The sequence below is a fragment of the Punica granatum genome, chromosome 7, assembly GCF_007655135.1.
Source record: "Punica granatum isolate Tunisia-2019 chromosome 7, ASM765513v2, whole genome shotgun sequence".
Taxonomy (NCBI): domain Eukaryota; kingdom Viridiplantae; phylum Streptophyta; class Magnoliopsida; order Myrtales; family Lythraceae; genus Punica; species Punica granatum.
Window position 1 is genome coordinate 4123650 of NC_045133.1, and position 18830 is coordinate 4142479.

An 18830-nucleotide genomic window follows, 5' to 3' on the forward strand; every position below is an offset into this window, starting at 1 on the left:
GAGAGCGAAGAAGGAAGAGGGAGTACCGACACCGATGAGCTACCACTAGCGACCCGCCTTCGTCCTCTCTTCTTTTTCTAGATTTGTGTTTTTTTTTATTTTTATTTATTTTAAAATTAATTATGTTAGTTTTGCAGGGATGATGGATTTAGATGGTTGAGAAGATCATAATCTGATGATGATGTTTTATTTAATTTTTATTATTGTTTATAATTTTTAAAAGGATTTTATTATAAAAATGTTAATTGACACATTGGACAATTATTGACACATAATAAGCCATTCAGCGGCGTCAAATGCGAGATGATAAAATGTGCTACATTGAGACAATTCTGAAAATCCGTGTACCAAATAGTAGCAGAAACTTCTTTTTTTTACCATAGTATTACATTTATAAATTTTTTTGTACCGTTAGCATTATTTACTAGAAAGGAATATATAGAAGATGAAAGAAGAGTCTTGCCGTGAGAATCGAATCTAAAATATTTTAATCCCAAATCGAGCAATACCACTACACCACTTCCCATTTCTTTATTTTTTTTGTTTTCCCCCTAGAAATGGTAGTAATAATTTTAAGTACTCTCTTACTTGAAAAAATTTATGATAAGAAAGAGTGTGTGATACGATGACGCACACCTTTATCTAGATTTAAGATATTTTATATTCGATTATATGTTGGTACAAGTATCGTTAACTAAAAATTATTGGGTTTTTTTTTTCACATTTCCACATATAGATCATTTGATTGAACAGGTTCAAACATCCTCCCAGTGAAATTTCTTACCAACTTTCAACTCTGCCCGATTTGACCTTCTAATTATAATCCTAAACATCCATCCTCCGACCACCCTTGTATGTAAGTATGTAACAATGGCTCTTTTATGTTGTAGTTGAGCTGTTTTTTCTTGAGAATGCTCGTGATAGTGATAGATAATGGTCAAGCACTCCTCCGGGAGCAACAACTAAAAAAATTGAAAAATTAATAATTAACCCCAAAAAAAAAAGTTGTCAACCTTTCATTGTTGCAGTCTCCTTCAATGATTCTGTAATATGAACATCTGACAATAAATAACCAAAACAAATAAAAAATAAAAAAAATTCGCGCCGGATAATTTTATTCATTAGTGGATTGATTCGGTTTGAACTAGATTAGTCAGATTTTATTAATCTTTATATATTTATATATATATATATATATATATATATATATATACGAAGAGCCTCAAAAGTCATACAAATAATTAGGCAATGAACATTGAACAAACAACAAAGCATCAAAATTTCCCCCCCAAGCTGTCAAATTGCCATGACAGGATAGGATTAATGATCCTTCGTTCCCTCCGCTTCCTCTGTAGAATCTCCCACCAATCTTGCCTCGCATGCCTCGTCAAACTCCCAACATTATACAAAGGTAATCAAACTCGAAAACTCCTCATTTTCTCAATCATCCGGCCGAATCGAAGCACGCCCCATGATTGATTTCGCCTCGGGTTGCAGGCTTTGATCATGAGCTCGAACATCCCGAGGTTCATTAGAGATGCGGCTGTGCTCTGTTTGCTGATGTTTCTCGCTGTGTTTCAGCAGCCTTGCTCATTAGCGCCCGTCGATGTCGATGGCTTGTATCCCGGTGAGAGGAGTGATCTGTTGAAGCTCAGGGACTCCTCGAACTCTTCGTCGAATCTGCACCGGAGGTGGACCGGGCCTCCTTGCATTGGGGACGAGAGCAGGTGGGTCGGCGTCGGCTGCTCAAACTCGCACGTCGTTCAGCTTGTGCTCGACGGGATACAACTGAGGGGGTCGCTCCCGGAAAACTTCCTGCAGAGTGTCACTTTCTTGACCAGGCTCAGCCTCCAGAACAACTCCATCTCCGGGGCCTTGCCGGCCCTGTCGGGGCTCCTGCACTTGGAGGACGTCTCCCTCTCGCAGAACGGGTTCTCGGGCTCGATCCCTTCCGAGTACGTCAAGCTCCCGAAACTGACCAAATTGGAGCTGCAGGGGAATGTCTTAACCGGTGGTGTCCTTCCCTTCAATCAGCAAACTCTGGTGTTCTTCAACGTCTCGAGTAACCACCTAGCGGGCCCAATCCCGGACACTCAGGTTCTTCGGTATTTCCCGAAGAGCTCATTCGATCACAACCCGGGTTTATGCGGGATTCCAGTGGGGCTCCCGTGCCCTGCCCCCCCTCCGATCATCACTCCACCTCCCCCACCTTCACCTTCTACTGTTAGCCCGCCTCAACCTATTCCTACGCCTAAACGGGAGAGGAGTCATCGGGTTCGGAATATTGTTTTGATCGCTGCTTCCGCTGCTCTGGTTCCTTTCTTCATAATGGCGTTCTTCTTGTGTTACTACAAGAAGGCGGTCCGCAAAAACGAGGAAACTAAGGAGCAGCACGCAGGTAACAGGATTCAACACGAACCCGAACTCATTTCCGATCGATACTCAAACAGCCATCACTGAATTCTCATAAGTTTTAGGAATAATCTTTCTTGATTTCATTGTGAAAATTCTGATCATTCCAAGCAGGAGGATCAGTAGACTTCACGCAGACGAGGACCCTCCATTCACATAGCGGGGATGATCCGGAAAGGGTAGTGGAACTCGAATTCTTTGACAAGGAGGCTGTGGTATTCGACTTGGACGATCTACTTCGGGCGTCGGCAGAAATACTGGGCAAGGGGAACCTAGGCACCACGTATAAGGCAGTCCTCGAGTTGGGATCGGTCGTCAGCGTGAAGAGATTGATGAACATGAACGGTTTGAGCAAGAAAGAGTTCGTCCAACAGATGCAGTTGCTCGGGAACCTGAAGCACGAAAACCTTATGGAGATCATCTCGTTTTACTATTCCAAAGAAGAGAAGCTGGTCATCTATGAGTTCGTTCCCGATGGCAATTTGTTCGATCTTTTGCACGGTAACTATGTTTTCGATCCTACTCCTTCCCTAGAAATATTATTTCGCACCCCGAACCACACGAAATAACTGCACCAGCCCGATTTTGTACTTGAAACAGGATTTAGAGGAGGTGGAAGAGTACCTTTAGATTGGGCCGCCCGAATTTCTATCATCAAAGACATCGCGAAAGGCCTAAACTTCCTGCACCAGTTTTTATCTTCTCAAAGGGTCCCGCACGCGAACCTCAAGTCCTCGAACGTTCTAATACACCGAGACGGCCCAAACTACAGGGCCAAGCTCATAGACTTCGGGTTCTGGCCACTGCTCCCGAACCGGAAGCTCTCCGAAGTCCTATCAGTAGGGAAGACACCAGAGTTTTTGCAGCTTAAGAAGATGACACATAAAGCCGATATCTATTGCTTCGGCATCGTAATACTGGAGATCGTGACCGGGAAGATCCCGGGCAAGATTTCACCAGCGAATGACGAGACGTTTGATGATCTCTCCGATTGGGTGAGGATGGTGGTCAACAACGACTGGTCGACCGAAATATTGGACACGGAAATATCGGGGGACAAGGACGGGCAGGACGAGATGTTGAAGCTCACGGAGATAGCCCTCGAGTGCACCGATGAAATGGCCGAGAAACGGCCTAAGATCGGCGAGGTACTGAGGAGAATAGAAGAGATTGAACAGCGGAATGCAAATGTAAGGATGGGTAGAGCGAGTTGAAAATTGTTACTGTAATTAGAATTCTTCGCAATTTTGAGAAGAAAAGAGATGTGCTATTGGTAATTTCTTGATTCAGATAAAGGTGACATAAACATCAGTAGATTCCGTGCTATGATCGTGCCCAGTGTTCCCGCTTTCTGTAACAGTTAGTACAATGTTCCGCTTTCCGTAACAATTAGTATATCAATCGTAATGGAAATGAGAAATCATACTCAAAATCTCTTGGTTTCAGTTCGAGAGCAGATCCACCTCTACACAGTTTTGGCTCTGAGACAGTGTGTCGCACCGTCGCCCATGGCGATAGCGGACCCCATGAGATCGAACCCGATCCACCAGCCTACACGTGTCCCTACTAGCTCGATCAGAGATATCGGGCCCATTGGGCCAAAGAATGCCCATTGACCCATTGACCACAACTGTCGACGAGCCCAACAGGGAAGGGATGCTTCGGCTTCGACCTAACCGGGCCGAAGGACCTTCTCTGATCCCATCTAGCGACTGTTTGTTACTTCATACTCTCGTCACCTGCAGCAACTCAATCAACTCAACCGACCTACGCGCGATCTTAGCCGCAGTAAGACCCGATAATGTCCAGACGTACCGAATAATAAAAAAAAACGTAAAGATTGTATTATGGCAAGAATTGAAGAAAGGGATAGACATGCATGGGCCGACGAATGTGAACATATACATATGATCTTGTTTGGAGCTTAGGGAAGGCATTTGAACACACAACAGCTTTAAGGCATCTACGTGGCTGAATTCCTGCAAGCAGACTCCCAAGTGTCCCACCTCACTCCCCTCCTCATTTGTCCATTTTAAGCCCTTCCGCCATGCAAGACCTCCCATCTCCATCTCCATCTCCTTCTCCATCTCCCTCTTCATCTTCCTCAGCTTCATACACTTCCTATCTTCTTCTTCTTCCTCAAGATTGAATTGGACAAGCTTGGTTCTGTGATTTGAAGCGGTTGGGAGCGGGTTTTGAGTTTGTACTGAGGTCGGGATATCGAGAATATTATGAGGCCGTATCCGGTTCGGAGATATGGGTTTGGGGACGCCCACGAGGCCACCCACCCCGACTCCATGAGGGCCGCCCTGGCCGAGTTCCTCTCCACCTTTGTCTTCGTCTTCGCCGGCGCAGGCTCCATCCTTGCCCTCGGTATGTTCCTCACAGTATACTCGCTAATCATAAGTATATGCTAACAGCCTAATCATTCCCGACTCGCATGTCATAAGTCTCTTGCTGGCAATGTTCCAACATTTATTATAGACTAGGAGATAAGAGACGCGCACGTCTGCTGTTTGGTGACTAAGATGCTTTGCATGTAAAATTTGTGGTGCAATAGAGAAGATGTATCCGGAAACAGGAGAAACGGCATCCAGGTGGATCGTGATAGCACTGGCCCATGCTCTGGCTCTCTTTGCGGCAATCTCGGCGAGCATCAACGTGTCGGGGGGCCACATTAACCCCGCTGTGACTTTCGGTGCCCTTGTCGGAGGGAGGATCTCAATCATCCGAGCAATCTACTATTGGATCGCTCAGCTTCTCGGTGCCGTGGTGGCCTCCCTCTTGCTCAGGCTGGTGACAAATAACATGGTACGTACTCTCCCCTAGTTTCACTAGTACTTCATTAATAATAGGTGAAGCGGCTATGCCTTGATTCATATTGCACTAAAATTTCCTGTTCTTCAGAGGACAGGAGGTTTCGTGTTGGCCTCGGGAGAAGGTGAGGTACGCGCACTGCTCTTTGAAGCCATCATGACTTTTGGCCTAGTCTACACAGTGTACGCAACAGCAATCGACCCCAAGCGTGGGAGCCTTGGGATCATAGCGCCCCTTGCAATCGGGTTCATCCTTGGGGCAAACATCCTGGTGGGGGGGCCGTTTGAGGGGGCGGCCATGAACCCAGCCATTGCTTTCGGGCCAGCCCTGGTGGGCTGGAGGTGGAGGCACCACTGGGTCTACTGGCTTGGCCCGTTCCTGGGGGGAGGGTTGGCGGGGCTGATCTACGAGTACATGGTGATTCCCACTGAGAGCCCGCCGATCCACACCCATCACCAGCCCTTGGCTCCCGAGGATTACTGAGCTGAGATAAGTTCCACTGAGCCGAAATAAGTTCCTATATGTAATAAATTTTCTTCAGGACTTGGTTCTTAGGATTGTGTTCATGGTTTTGCTTCTATTCTAAGATGGCGAGTCTTTTATTTTGGATATGTTTGTATGATAGGAAACTCCTGTGGACTTTGATTGTGGGTTTATAGACTATTTTAAGTTGCTTTTAGTATGATTTGCTTGAGCCAAACGAATTGTGGCTCGGTTGGGGCATGACTAGACCAAAACAAAGGAAGTAGACCCAGCCGTTCCAGTAAGTTTGCGGTCCTCAAGACCGGGGCAAACAACCGTACTGATAAACCATTATGTTTATTGTGTGTTTTGCTAATGCAAGGCCGGAAATGAAGTTGATCATTCATTTGCGTAGCCACACAGTAATGTCCAATCCAATCCGATGCATTCTATCTGTCCTCGCTTGGCCTTCGATCTTCAATCATCACTGGGCCTCTTTTCTTAACATCCTCTGTGGCTTGACTGCCCATCTTGATAACCACTTGGCTCGGCTCCCATCTCCAGAGAAACATGATCTTACCATCTCTGCAGAGCTACACCACTGAGACGTCCGACTAACACTGCTTGTTGCAGGACCCGACTCGAATATGATACTGCCAGTCTCGGGACTCTGTCAGACTCTATTAACCGATTCAATTGTCTGATTAATCGACTTAATGACCCGACTCACTTTATGGTTGAGCTAACTTTTCCCCTCCACCTTTTCCCTAGTAACACCCCTTGCCGGAAACCTCTCATTCTGTCTCAGCCAGCGGCCTCCCCCGCTAAGGCAGCTACCGACAGCCACTTGAGGATCGTTTCTCACAAAGTAACCATTCCGACTCGGCTGACCATCCTCTTCCATCGGTAAATTGCATTAATTAACTGATAAGAAAGCGGTAAATTGTATTTAACTGACAAGAAAGCACGAAAACATCAGTGGCTCATCATCCTTTATCCGTCCAATCTCTGAAGATTCAAAAGCACGTACTCTGTTGAATTCCAGGATTCATGATTGATGAACGATCTTGTTTCGTGAATCATACAAAAGTGACCGTACACAATTAACGGAAACTTTACAGTGACCGTCCATGATTCCCCCGGGACTGCTAGACCGATGTGGGGCTGATGACCTGCAGCCCTGAGGAGGGCCACTCGATCGATCTGGGGCCCATGACTCACAGCCCTGATGGGTTCATGGACTGGTCATAAACTCCTCGGGACATCTCGACTGACATGGAATGAGTTAACGGTCACTTCATGGGCTGATATTAACGTGGGGCCTATGATCGAACAGATCCAGAGGTTAACCGACTGTCTATGAGGGGTTCACAAACGGTCTATATCATGGATAGAAGAACTTTCGCAAAACTTTGATCATCGGAAATCTAAATCGTTAAAAAAGGAATGTTTCCTTAGCCTATTGTTTCTTGTCTAAAGGATGAACAATTTCACACATCTTCCGAAAATAGGACCAAGAAAAATACACGGAAAGTCAATGATGATGACGATGATGATGATGAACAACAGCTGTTCCCTAGGACCATGCAGAAATATGTTTACTATGCAAGTCTGGAGCCTAAACGTCATGTCATGTTTGAACAGGGAAAAACTTAGAATCAAAAGCTCAGCCGATTCATCAGATAAGTTCATGTATGAAAAGCTTCTCTTTCAACCGAGGTGACCCAAAATTTCTCGATCCCATATCAGGACAGAATTGTCTTCAAATCGCAATTATTAATCAAGAAAGAAATAAAAACGAGAAGGGCACTAATCAAATCTTCCATGCAGGGATTTACGTGTGAAGATTATCAGGCATGTGAGGGAGAAAGAGTCAGAGAGAGGAAGAGAGACAGAAGAAGCACTCATTTTCAAGGAAATGAAGACAACAACATGGAGATAGGTGCAAAAGAACAACCAAGCAATTGTATTAAATTGGGTTTTGATTGGTTACCAGCTTCAGCTGAGCTGCTTGATCGGTGGTCATCTCATCTCCCCATAAATGCAGCCTCTGCTCACTGATTCTTAAGTCCCAGCATCAAGTTGGAGTTGAACAACAATCACAAATTAGTAAATTCATGTTCGGATCAGCGAGTGGCTTTATGGCCAATTCAGGAGGTCGAGTGATCATTGCTGCTACGTGCATCTTGCTGCTTTCAACTGCAGCTTCTGCCCATCAAATTTCCAGGAGAAGCGTAGTAAATCTGACTCTGAGATATGAGGTCCAAAAATACCTTGTGGAAAATGGACTCGGGAGAACTCCTCCTATGGGGTGAGAAACCAATGATCTCATTCTTCTATCCAGCACTATTACAAACCATATATACTCATGCATATGAGGAACTTACCTTGAGTAAACGACATGTTCCTGTGAAAAAGTAACAGATGGAATAGCTGGAACCATTTCCACTGCCACATCGACGAAAAGTTGATCAAGGAAACAGGTGAGAACTTCAGGTTAATGTAAGAACATACTAACTCCAGCTAGACTACCTGCCATAGTATAAATAGAAAAGTAAATCAAATATTTACTAAATAATATTTGTTACAGCTGATGCCATGATATCAACTGGACTTTCATCATTGGGATATCAATATATAAACATAGGCAAGTGTTTTTTTTTTAACGGAACCAGTAATGCTGCTTCCAGGTTATACAATATTGGAATCATATACAAGCATCTGATCCTTTCATTTTTCTCCGTCTACTTGCTTCCCAGATGACTGCTGGGGTGAGCTAAACAGAGACTCTGAGGTACTATACTTATGTTCCTTGTCAGCCACCTGTTTCCTCAGTCAGTCAGACTTGATTCATGAGTTTACACTTTTCCTTTCCTGGACTTTTTTTTTCACGAAATTTGACCTGTGGCAGGGAAACTTGGTTGCTAAGGCTTCGACATTTCCATCAGGTATCAAAGCATTAACAGATTATGTTCACAGCAAGGGGCTCAAGCTAGGGATATATTCAGATGCTGGGTAAGACATATATGCAACACAAAATCGCCTTTTAGTGAGGAAGATCCACACATGTGGAATGCCGTTTGACAATTTATTAACACTACACGTGTTTGTTTCTTCTTTGCAGAACTCAAACATGCAGCAAGACAATGCCTGGATCCCTGGGCCATGAAGAGCAAGATGCAAAGACTTTTGAATCCTGGGTACTCTCTACCTCTACTTAGGGCAAAGAAAGTCAAGAGATTATTAGTAGTTTTCGTCCAAGTCACTCATACCTAGTTCTGCATTTAGGGAATTGACTACTTAAAGTACGATAATTGCAACAACCCTGGTACCAGTCCGAAGGAAAGGTTAGCATCCTTTCTCTTTTGGCGAGAACAGAAAGTATCAATCTAGCTGTCATGCTTACTACCAGAATTTTGACTTCTCATATTTCATCAATAACGAGTACTTTAATACTATTTACAATCTTGGTGTTTAAGGTATCCAATAATGAGTAAAGCTTTGCTAAAATCTGGAAGGCCAATCTTCTTCTCTCTATGTGAATGGTAAGTTGAGCTTTATCATTTTGATGTTAAAAGCCAGTGTCAGTAATACAAGATATACATCTTCAGCAATATTTCCAAAACATCAATAAGTGTATCTATCTGTATTCATATCTATGAGTATGTCTATGTAACAAAGCATGATTCTTCTCCTCACTTTGTTTTTATTTTCTTGTATCTACTATCCAAGTGAGCAGTTTACCATGACTATAAAACCAATAAAGAATGCTCACCTTAGTGTGAAGTTTACTCATCTTCCTCTACAAATTTAGGGGAGAAGAAGATCCTGCAACTTGGGCTTCAAGCATAGGAAATAGCTGGAGAACAACAGCAGATATTTCTGACAACTGGAATAGGTGAGAAAGATCACAAACATAACAAGATTTGTATTCTGCTGTCAAGTTACAGACAGTTCTTTCACTTCTGGCGAATAACAGCAGCAAGGCGCGGAAAGAAATAATTCAATGCTTGTGTTTGTACTAGCATGACATCTCGGGCAGATCAGAACGACCGATGGGCCTCCTACGCTGGACCAGGAGGATGGAACGGTAATAATATTTTCCGGTTTTGTACGCTCCTCTGTTTCTGCAAGGCTCTAAGTGCTTATATACATTGAATAATAATGAATTACAAACTTAGGTGAGACAGTAATGAGAAAAACAACTATTCAGAAGTACATAATTCAACTAGTTTACAAATTTAGCTGAGCCAGTCATGAGAAAAACAGCTATTCAGAAGTTCATAATTCAACATGTAATTTACTAAGCAATTCTATATACTATTTGCTTTCTCACGCATATATGAGAAGTACAACAATACACTTTATTTTATTTTATTTTAATCTCACCTCTTTGGTCCAGATCCGGATATGCTTGAAGTTGGAAATGGTGGTATGACAACCGAGGAATATCGGTCACATTTCAGCATATGGGCATTAGCCAAGGTAGTACACAAACTTAAATGTCTACCTAAAACATTATGCAGTTCGTCTCAGACACTGATCAAGCTCCAACTGAGGGGAGTATCATCGTTGTAATCGCAAAACAGAGATCAGTTTACACTACTCTGAACTTTTCGTAGAGATGGTGAAATTGAAGACATGATGAGAGACTAGTTTGCAAAGATTATATAAATGTCATTTGTAAGTATATTCATAGAAATAGGTATCCTCCAAGAACTGATTCACAACTTTAATGTGTTCTTAAGGCTCCATTGTTGATTGGATGTGACATTCGGGCAATGGAGAATGCGACCCCTGACTTGCTTAGCAATAAAGAAGTTATAGATGTCAATCAAGGTATCGACAGTTGTTGCATACTTCACAATGATGTTTTCTTTTTTACATGCTCTCACTGACAGCAATTGTGCACAGATAAACTCGGAGTTCAGGGGAAAAAGGTTAAAAGAGACGGTGACCTAGAGGTAATCTCTCTTGCATCATACATTATCAAAAACTCAATTAATGCACTTCTTTAGATCCAATAGCTTCAGCATTTTTCCTTCGGCAATTCTGACCAAACCAACTTATTAGCCAATTTCTTGCAAGACCATGCATAAATTAGCTAAAAAATAAAAACCTTTATACGGATCTGGGGAGGTAGCTTTTACAAGAGAATTTTCAAAGGGATTGTTCTGCGCAAGCTGATAAGTAGTTTGATGATCCCTTTTCCTTTGAAAATAAAAATGCAGGTCTGGGCAGGTCCTCTCAGTGGTGGCAGAGTTGCAGTAGTCCTATGGAACAGAAGCTCTTCAAGAGCTACAATTACTGCTCACTGGTCTGACATAGGTCTGTCACCAACAACAGTTGTTGATGCAAGAGATTTATGGAGGGTGAGAACAACAGCAAACGTTACTCCTCTTATTGAATTCATAATACTTACTGACGTTCCCAATTGTCCAAATTTGCAGCATTCCACTCAAGCGTCAGTCAAGGGACAGATATCAGCAGACCTTGATTCCCATGCTTGCAAGATGTATGTTCTAACCCCAAAGTAAAAACGATGCGAGTATGCTATTTCGACATAAAAAGAATTCGCCCAATATTGGCAGCAGTTATTAACTCAAATGTATACTATTATCACAATTAAAGTAATAAGAATGGACTATCGAGTTCGGGATAGATGAAGACATGCATCTCAACTTTAATATTAGGTCACATGTATCTCCCCATATACCATGTCTTTTTAAAGCTTTCAGCTTTGAGACTGTCCATTACTTCTCTAAATTGATTCATGTCGATGAAGAAAACAGTTCAAGTAATAGACTCGATCTAACTAAAACTTGAAATAATCCTTAACTCAAAAACCATCGAGTCGACTACAAGTGAAGGGTGCTTATCACATGCATGAATGCAAATTAAATTGCCAGCAACAAGAGAACAAAGGAATGCAGGAAAAGGCAGAAGAAAGAAGATGGGAATTGAAGAAACTGAGAGCCAACACAGAATTGAGTGGTCAATGCTATGACGGTATATATTCGGAGATATACGAATCGAATTAGTAACTGTCACAGAATAGTAATCAACAAAACAGGAACTTTTTTCACTTCTTTACTCCTTGCAGAAAACCGCTTTCGCGCGACATATTCATTCGAGCTAATCAACATACATCATCCGTTCCATTCCCTCAATTTTCAAAAAAGGACTTACAAAACATTCAGTGACTAGTAGCCCTTGTTTCCTCGGATCCTAGCTCTCATGTCGACCTGTACCCAAATTGGAAAACGGGCAGGCGTGTCAGCATACGCTCAACCAATCAGTACAATGAAGATAAACAATCCAAGCAAATGATCATAATATCTTATACAGTCAGGAGACGTGCCTGGCCTCGCTTGCAGTTGAAGTAGGTCTCCCTCAGGCCGACGCACTCGCTCGGTATGCAGGGGCTCTTCTCTCCCGCGCACTCCCTGTAGGATCGCTTCTGAACCTGACTAGTCGATACATACAACTAAATCATCAGAGCCTATCATCGGATTCGCCGAGACAGAGAGAGATAGAAGAGGAGAAAGGGGGGAGTGTTGGCGACCTTGACACAATCGGATTCGCTGAGGCACTTCACGAGCTCCATGGCCAGACCCTTGCAAGACTTCGCCATTGTCTCTCAGGACCTCCTCCTCCTTCTACTGCTGCTGAGAAACTGTCGACGCAGTGGCGAGCTCGAAGATCCTATTGGCAATGGTGGAAATTGGAATTTGGACCGATTGCAGTTGTATCCCTGTACTTTACATAATTTTAGAAAGATCCCTCTTCTTTGAACATTAGACGAAAAACCCCCTCCACGTTTCTCTTCTTCTTCTTCTCTCTCTCTCTCTTTATTTTTTTAAATATCGGCTTGCGGTTATAACAATGGAACATTTTAAGGTCCGTCGGCGGTACCGTCCGGCACTGTTGGACAGGCGGGCACCTCCGGCAAGACAAGCCCCCGACAAACAGTCCCCGAAACTTCTAAACAGTCATTCTCCGCAATCGTAAGGGATCCTTATAATAATATATGTTATCGAACGAGAAAAGGAACCTCCAGAATATTTAGTACCACCATCATTATTTTTACCATTAGTTGATGATACTTTCAGAAAATAAAAAACATGAGATTAGGTTAACAGAGAGAGCGCAACATATGCAGAATTATTGTGAAATATCATCAAATGAATCGTGCTGTTATGATGGAGAATACAGGAAACTTAATCGTGCCGCCAAGCTGCAAGTACTCAAGATATATTATTCTATCCGTTTCACAAATTTTCAAATTGGACACCCTAAAGAATTTACGGTATGATCGGGACTCGTTTCCCGATGAATGTACCTATGCCATCGACAGTATACCTTCTGAACCACCTAATTACAAAAAACGTGCCAAGTGATCGGGTCCTTGGCTTCATTCTATGGGGCCCGCATCTTCTCGACGATGGTCCTGCCCTTCTCCTCAATGTGCCGCCTCTTCTCCTCAATCTTCTCACCCATCTTCTTCCTGAGGTCGAGCATCCTCGCCCTCCTCCCCATCTTCTTTGGCTTCCCGTCGTCTTCTGAATTCAAACTGTTCTGACTCCCAAAGGAACTCATGCTCACAGACCTCGAAGGAGACTGGCTCACAGACCTGGACGAGGACTCGCTCACAGGAAATTCTCTACTCTCTATACGTTCCTCTTGGTCTTCATCATTTGTCATCAGTAGTGGGGTCGTCGGGTCTTGAGATGATTGCTTCTGCTTTGTAATATCAGCAGCCGTCGAGGAGGCATCTGAGGAGGAACTACTAGCTGTTGTTTGTGCCTGCTCACTTTTGGTGGGTTTTGGCAATTGAGGTCTGCTCTCGGAATGATCCCTTGAGGATTCTCTGGCAGGACTGGTGTTTGGTCTCGCATCGACTGGCTGGGAAGAGGAAGGCTTCTCAAGCACGGGAGCAGGGTCAGGTTTTAGCCATATGAAAGGAGCAGTATTTCTTGGGATCCAGTCATCGTTTTCCGCCACCATAAACGGAATCCACACGCTCTCAGAGTTTGGAGCCACCATGATTTCCCGCATTGAAGCCTACATGATCAGGAGACCCAACTAAGAAGAGGCACAATATTATGTTAAAGATAGAGAATTCTGGTCAGATCTGGAAAATTATACTAAGGCAGGTCTCTATCAGCCAGATCACCCACTTCAGTTCGGTCCGACCTCACTGATGATCACTGGTAACCATTATAGGCCGCAACAGCCAAATTCCGGCCAAGATATGGATGGTAAAAGTGCTTACAGGTCAAAGATGTTACAAAAAATTTATGATCAAGTTTCCTAGTCGACTTAGTTAAGCACATTCTTACACATACCTTAAAACGATTTATTAGGAATAGAGCAACGTGACTGCTAGAAATCTTGTGCTCTCCCACAGATGACTCGAGGTTGAAGTCTATATCAGGCATGGACGTGAAACAGAACCACAGCTGATCAGATGGAGGCGGCTTTACGTGGAAACGGATTGTTCCCCGGAGAGATGCTACCCTTATCCGCAAAGATAGTGGCACCTTCATTGAATAGTATCACACAGTCAATAAAGAAGAGAAAAATGAGACGTTCGGGAAGAGCTAGAAACGCAGTGACTGAATAGGATACACACCTGTGAGACTTGTTTGGCCACAGAATTTAACATAGACTTCCACCTCGACTTGACATTTGGTGCTGATGATGTAGCATTGGTCTTTGAAATTTTTGGCTCATCTGGTCAAAAGAGGAAATTGAGTTTCAAGAAGGGGTTTCCGAACAGTTAAAAAGTAAAAAACTAGGAGAATAAAAAATTCCTTGAGTTCATAAAAGGAGAATGAGAGTAAGTAAAATCACATTCTTCAGTTCTTTTGTACTAACCAACTCTGGAATCCCCTTCATCCTTCTGATCTACTTGATCAGATTTCTCATTGGAGATATTCAACTGATTCCCGAGCTGCTCAAACTCTTCTAGAAGAACCGACGATTCCGAATTTGGGTCGACTAACTCTTTCTGAAGATCCAACTCCTGCACTTCAATTCTCGTTTCAATGTCCATAACCACGCCACCTGAATATTCAAGATCAATTTCAAAGGCCCAGATCTCGGTCATGTCCAATGGAAGAACTCTCATGCTGTGAATGTGAGGTGGGAGGCTTCCAAGATCAATGTTAGTGCAGATGACTTCTCCGATGTAATTGGGAGTCCTCATGTTAGAAAGTGTCCTCTGTATGCATTAATTAAGCGGAAGAAAAAGAGTTAAAAAAAACAAAAGTGAGTTCACAAATTACGCATAAAATTCATAAAAAAATATGAGACAACGATAAAATGAAGAAAGAAACAGTGACAGTCTGGTAATTCAGCACAATAACCTCCCCACCATATCTTCTTAGGACGCCCATAAAGAGGTGAATAAAGGTCCATGAAGAAATATCTATGGAACCATTTTCCCTAAAGTTAAGAAAGGATGAACCAAAAGAGCAGGTTACCAAGACTGTATCCAAGGCCTATGCTATGATACCATATTAAACAACCGATTCTTGTAAAAGCTTAAACTTGTAGGAAAATGCCAAAAGTAAAACATGTATTAGCTATGTATTTTGTTCACTATTCACTAAAAAAGAAAGAAAGAAAGAAAGAAAGGCATCATTTAACAGTGACAAACCTGAATCCTATCTTGGATAGACCTCCTGATATTTTCACTCTTCTTGACGTCGAAGAAGAGCCGTGAGACCAATAGATTCCAACAGAGTGTTCCCTCATCCACGCTGATCCTGTCATCTGGGTCCGAATCCGACACAACAGAGATGTTGCTTTGACTTCTCGAGCGAGGTAATGATGAATTACGTGGAGGAAGGCCCGGTAGAGGTGTGGCGCTGCCCGAGCTCGTGCTCGAAATAGAATCTTGGTAGCCCCTTACTCTCTCATTCATCCTCCTCTCTTCGCGTCCCGACAGGGATGCCCATGCGGACTTATTATTCTCTGCGGCAGCCTTAGAGACCTTTTTTGCAAGCTTTTTCCATATCACGCGGACCTTTGAGGAGGAACTGTCCAATCTGTTCTCCTTATCTATTGGCTCCGTGTAAAATCCCGATTGAGGTCTCATAAATGAAGGGTACCCATCCAGTAAGGTGCTCACGTAAGACTTGTATTCTTCATGCAATTTTGAAAACCAGGATAGCCGCATATGGTCATCACATGAAGCGAGTCGAAGGGCTTTGCACCATGACTCCTTATCCCATGAAGTATCTAGATAAATGTACAGGGTTTTACTTCCTTTATAGATTGCTGAAGTCTTGCTTTGCATTTTGATAGGGTATCTTTTAGCCCTGCATTAGAATAATTTGATGGACAAGCAGAAGAGACTTTGATCAACAAATGCCCCAATTAAATAGTCAACAAGATTTGTCCACAGCTACAATATTGTGATGAAAATTTCCAGTTTTTTACTTTTTTCCAAGGAAAAGGAGATATAAAACCTTTGGTTGTCTTTCACATGACTATTTACGATTACAGAAACGTCTTACAAAAGCAATATAAGACATCTTTTCCTTGTTTTTGTTCCTTTTTATAAATTTAAAAAGAAAGAAAATGCAAAACCTTTTGTAAAATCTCAAGAACCAAACAGGCTCAAAACATTCTTAAGAATAATTAATTGAATTCTTGTAATGAGACATTACCACTTTCTGGATGGCATATTTGTTGCTGAAACGGCCTCAATTATGCATCCCTTCAACTGAATGGTGTAAGGGGAACCATCTGGTTCTGTCAGGATAAGCCAGTGATCCTTGATGAGTGCATGCTTTCGAACAGGAGAAACCTCAAAGAACTTCTTTCTCTCCTGCTCCCGTGATAATTTCTCCGACCATTTCTTCGGGACTTGTTCTGACTCAAGAATCCAAATATCCCCCTGAAATATGACATAAATCCACATATCATGTACTTCTTCTCTGTATCAAGGAAAGAGCAGGCATCTCAACTTCAACATTAGAATTAAAATAAGGTCCAATGCGCTTCCGCTTGCAACACTAATGTACAGATTATCCTCTCTTGCCGCTGTCTCAAAATTCAAGCAACTCTATAGACCAAAATATATTATAAGATGCAAAACCTTCTAGTGGCTAGTGGGCAATAAGTAAACAAAATCCTTTACCAACAGAAAGAACAAACTCTCACATTTATTATGGGCAGTTCATCCAGGCTTGTATATACCATTACAAGTTATACCATTATTAGGAATCAGAATTTACATGGTAGAAGAAAAACCATCTCAGTATACATTTCAACCAAGTTATATGCATAACGAGTTTGGCATCAACCTACATTGCTAAGATATAAACAAAAGACAAGAGGCCTTAATCTAATGATGCAACAGCTGAAGCACAGTGAAAATTCATATTGCATTGAGATAAAGAAATGTTAAGTAAAGTCATGATTCAGTAACTTTTGAAGTCCCATCCTCCATCTCACCCAACATATAAAGGTAACAGGGTAAGATTCAGAATAAGTGTCAGATCAGGGAACGTATATATTTCCTTTTTGATAAAATTCCATGCCAAAGCCGACATCAAGGGACTCAAATCAAAATATCCCAGCTGCTGCAGCATACAATTGTCGCACTCCAGAGGGCAGAACTTAACTCATTTCCCCAGTTCAGCCAATTTCGAATTGTCCCTATCTCCAACACGAACTCCAGCGGCTTCACTACGCCTAAAATTGTAACTTTTCAGATAATGATTAAAACCTTCAACCCTGATGCCCGGTTCAGTACAAAAGGATCGTAAAGGAGTGACAGTTTCATTTTGAGACTTCTCCACTGATCCATAACACCCCGAGCTAAGACTGTAACATTCACGGCAAAATGCCTACTGAACTCCATACTGCAGCTTATATCATAGCTATTATTCAGCAACTCAAGTGATAAAACTCATTAGGCACAGTGATCAAATTCTCACATGCAATTTGAAAATGTACAAAAGATACAGGGAAAAGAAAAACATAAATTGGAATGCTCAGAGTCACAGACCTGCTTCGGGTGAAGAAAATCAAGGGGTAGGAGATAATCAACATCGTTAGCAGCAATCAAAGACTGTTCCAATTTCCGAGTCTTTTGAGACAATTTGTTGATCACAAACAGAACCCCAAGAGCTTCAAGACCAAGAACAGCAATCGCCCCAAGAACGAACCCGACAACAAACACGACAAGCATGAACATCCCAGAATCCCTCTTCCCCCTTCCGACTCCAGTCCCCGATGATCCGATCAGCGGAGCAATGCTTCACCAGAAGGGTCGGCTGTAGAAATAACCGGGGACTCGGGCATCATTGGAGGAATCAAGAACCCAAGAATCGGATGCCCCGTTCTTTTCTCCCTGAAATCTCAGCGTGGGAAAGGTGGAAAAGAGAGAAACCGTTAATGGGCTGTCGCCATTTATTCGCATGGGGCAAGCAGCAGCAGCAGCAAGAGATGGGCCGTCGCGTTCCTCGTTGATTGATGCGAGATGCTTTAGTGCAAGAAGCAATCTTTTCCTCCTTTGCAATTCAGCTGCAGAAAATATGGTAATTCCACCAACAAAAACTGGGGATAAAGATGGAATTTTCAGCGGGGTAATTGAATTAAATTAAATTAATAATCTGGAATTTGTCCGACCGACAACGACAAGGAACTCGAATTGCGGAATATCTTAAAGGAAATGAGGAACCTTCGTTACCAAGTCGTTTAAGCTGTCCCATTAATGAGAAGGGAAGGACTCTTCTTGTTCTGGGTGACCTAATCATACCGTCTTCTTTTCTTTGGGCTATCCAACTCATTTCTAGACTTGTGGTTTCCTCTCCCTTTGTCGAATTGCTCGATTATGTTTTATCAAATTTTAAATTTTACGACATTTTAAGACAAGACTCGTGTATCTCAGGTAAGTACGAAGAAAATGTTGTGTAACACGTTATATCAGATGGTATTGAGCTTCCTTCTAGAGTCGTCTTCCTCCTCATTTTCGATAATTTGATTAGTTATGTGAGTTGCGAATACAACATGTTGAGTGAGTATGATGGAGGTGTTCGAACTCGTTCAAGTTTCATCACACGCCTATCTCCAAGCTGAATTTTGAGGGTCGCCGAAAAAATGATGAACAGTTAGAAGCT

At 42.6% G+C, this 18830-nt stretch overlaps 5 protein-coding genes and 1 long non-coding RNA gene across 8 annotated transcripts; 3 read left to right on the plus strand and 3 right to left on the minus strand.

Annotated features, from left to right (window-relative positions):
- Window positions 1-1420: 1420 nt before the first annotated feature.
- LOC116214230 (probable leucine-rich repeat receptor-like protein kinase At1g68400) lies at window positions 1421-4167 on the plus strand. Its single transcript, XM_031549596.1, has 3 exons — window positions 1421-2398; window positions 2527-2913; window positions 3013-4167. Exons 1-3 carry the CDS (start codon window positions 1507-1509, stop codon window positions 3624-3626), a joined length of 1893 nt encoding a protein of 630 aa, XP_031405456.1. The 5' UTR covers window positions 1421-1506; the 3' UTR covers window positions 3627-4167.
- A 290-nt stretch (window positions 4168-4457) lies between these two features.
- On the plus strand, window positions 4458-5908 carry LOC116214232 (probable aquaporin TIP3-2). The gene is made up of 3 exons (XM_031549601.1): window positions 4458-4785; window positions 4973-5223; window positions 5320-5908. Exons 1-3 carry the CDS (start codon window positions 4644-4646, stop codon window positions 5710-5712), a joined length of 786 nt encoding a protein of 261 aa, XP_031405461.1. The 5' UTR covers window positions 4458-4643; the 3' UTR covers window positions 5713-5908.
- A 708-nt stretch (window positions 5909-6616) lies between these two features.
- Window positions 6617-9460, minus strand: LOC116214234. Its single transcript, XR_004158254.1, has 2 exons — window positions 8079-9460; window positions 6617-7995 (listed from the first exon to the last, which is right to left on the minus strand). It is a non-coding gene; the product is annotated as an uncharacterized LOC116214234 (long non-coding RNA).
- On the plus strand, window positions 7774-11352 carry LOC116214231 (alpha-galactosidase-like). Of its 3 annotated transcripts, none has more exons than XM_031549599.1 (15): window positions 7774-8002; window positions 8110-8174; window positions 8282-8338; window positions 8451-8485; window positions 8603-8706; window positions 8816-8891; window positions 8980-9038; window positions 9171-9236; window positions 9506-9589; window positions 9717-9781; window positions 10094-10176; window positions 10440-10530; window positions 10606-10655; window positions 10923-11063; window positions 11142-11352. In XM_031549599.1, exons 1-15 carry the CDS (start codon window positions 7809-7811, stop codon window positions 11226-11228), a joined length of 1257 nt encoding a protein of 418 aa, XP_031405459.1. In that variant the 5' UTR covers window positions 7774-7808; the 3' UTR covers window positions 11229-11352. The 3 variants fall into 3 exon arrangements, with proteins under 3 accessions (XP_031405459.1, XP_031405460.1, XP_031405457.1); XM_031549600.1 differs by having other exon boundaries at window positions 8116-8174; XM_031549597.1 differs by having other exon boundaries at window positions 8116-8174; window positions 10923-11352.
- Window positions 11353-11678: 326 nt separating this feature from the next.
- On the minus strand, window positions 11679-12416 carry LOC116214233 (mitochondrial protein pet191 homolog). Its single transcript, XM_031549602.1, has 3 exons — window positions 12257-12416; window positions 12053-12157; window positions 11679-11936 (listed from the first exon to the last, which is right to left on the minus strand). The coding sequence occupies exons 1-3, from the start codon at window positions 12323-12325 to the stop codon at window positions 11895-11897; spliced, it is 216 nt and encodes a 71-aa protein (XP_031405462.1). The 5' UTR covers window positions 12326-12416; the 3' UTR covers window positions 11679-11894.
- Window positions 12417-12846: 430 nt separating this feature from the next.
- On the minus strand, window positions 12847-18297 carry LOC116214028 (testis-expressed protein 2). The gene is made up of 7 exons (XM_031549241.1): window positions 17717-18297; window positions 16371-16600; window positions 15356-16019; window positions 14572-14917; window positions 14327-14427; window positions 14040-14234; window positions 12847-13755 (listed from the first exon to the last, which is right to left on the minus strand). The coding sequence occupies exons 1-7, from the start codon at window positions 17903-17905 to the stop codon at window positions 13111-13113; spliced, it is 2370 nt and encodes a 789-aa protein (XP_031405101.1). The 5' UTR covers window positions 17906-18297; the 3' UTR covers window positions 12847-13110.
- Between the last annotated feature and the right edge of the window lie 533 nt (window positions 18298-18830).

Coding starts and splice junctions, on each gene's coding strand:
- LOC116214232 (XM_031549601.1), top strand. CDS start 4,644: ATGAGGCCGTATCCGGTTCGGAGATATGGGTTTGGGGACGCCCACGAG. Junction 4,786..4,972: donor AGGCTCCATCCTTGCCCTCG/GTATGTTCCTCA, acceptor GTGGTGCAATAG/AGAAGATGTATCCGGAAACA. Junction 5,224..5,319: donor GGCTGGTGACAAATAACATG/GTACGTACTCTC, acceptor CCTGTTCTTCAG/AGGACAGGAGGTTTCGTGTT.
- LOC116214231 (XM_031549597.1), top strand. CDS start 7,809: ATGTTCGGATCAGCGAGTGGCTTTATGGCCAATTCAGGAGGTCGAGTG. Junction 9,237..9,505: donor TTCTTCTCTCTATGTGAATG/GTAAGTTGAGCT, acceptor CTACAAATTTAG/GGGAGAAGAAGATCCTGCAA. Junction 9,590..9,716: donor ATTTCTGACAACTGGAATAG/GTGAGAAAGATC, acceptor TGTTTGTACTAG/CATGACATCTCGGGCAGATC.
- LOC116214230 (XM_031549596.1), top strand. CDS start 1,507: ATGAGCTCGAACATCCCGAGGTTCATTAGAGATGCGGCTGTGCTCTGT. Junction 2,399..2,526: donor AACTAAGGAGCAGCACGCAG/GTAACAGGATTC, acceptor CATTCCAAGCAG/GAGGATCAGTAGACTTCACG. Junction 2,914..3,012: donor TTTGTTCGATCTTTTGCACG/GTAACTATGTTT, acceptor TACTTGAAACAG/GATTTAGAGGAGGTGGAAGA.
- LOC116214028 (XM_031549241.1), bottom strand. CDS start 17,905: ATGTTCATGCTTGTCGTGTTTGTTGTCGGGTTCGTTCTTGGGGCGATT. Junction 16,601..17,716: donor ATTTTCTTCACCCGAAGCAG/GTCTGTGACTCT, acceptor GTCATATTTCAG/GGGGATATTTGGATTCTTGA. Junction 13,756..14,039: donor TCCTAATAAATCGTTTTAAG/GTATGTGTAAGA, acceptor CTGATCATGTAG/GCTTCAATGCGGGAAATCAT.
- LOC116214233 (XM_031549602.1), bottom strand. CDS start 12,325: ATGGCGAAGTCTTGCAAGGGTCTGGCCATGGAGCTCGTGAAGTGCCTC. Junction 12,158..12,256: donor GCGAATCCGATTGTGTCAAG/GTCGCCAACACT, acceptor TCGACTAGTCAG/GTTCAGAAGCGATCCTACAG. Junction 11,937..12,052: donor TCAACTGCAAGCGAGGCCAG/GCACGTCTCCTG, acceptor ATTTGGGTACAG/GTCGACATGAGAGCTAGGAT.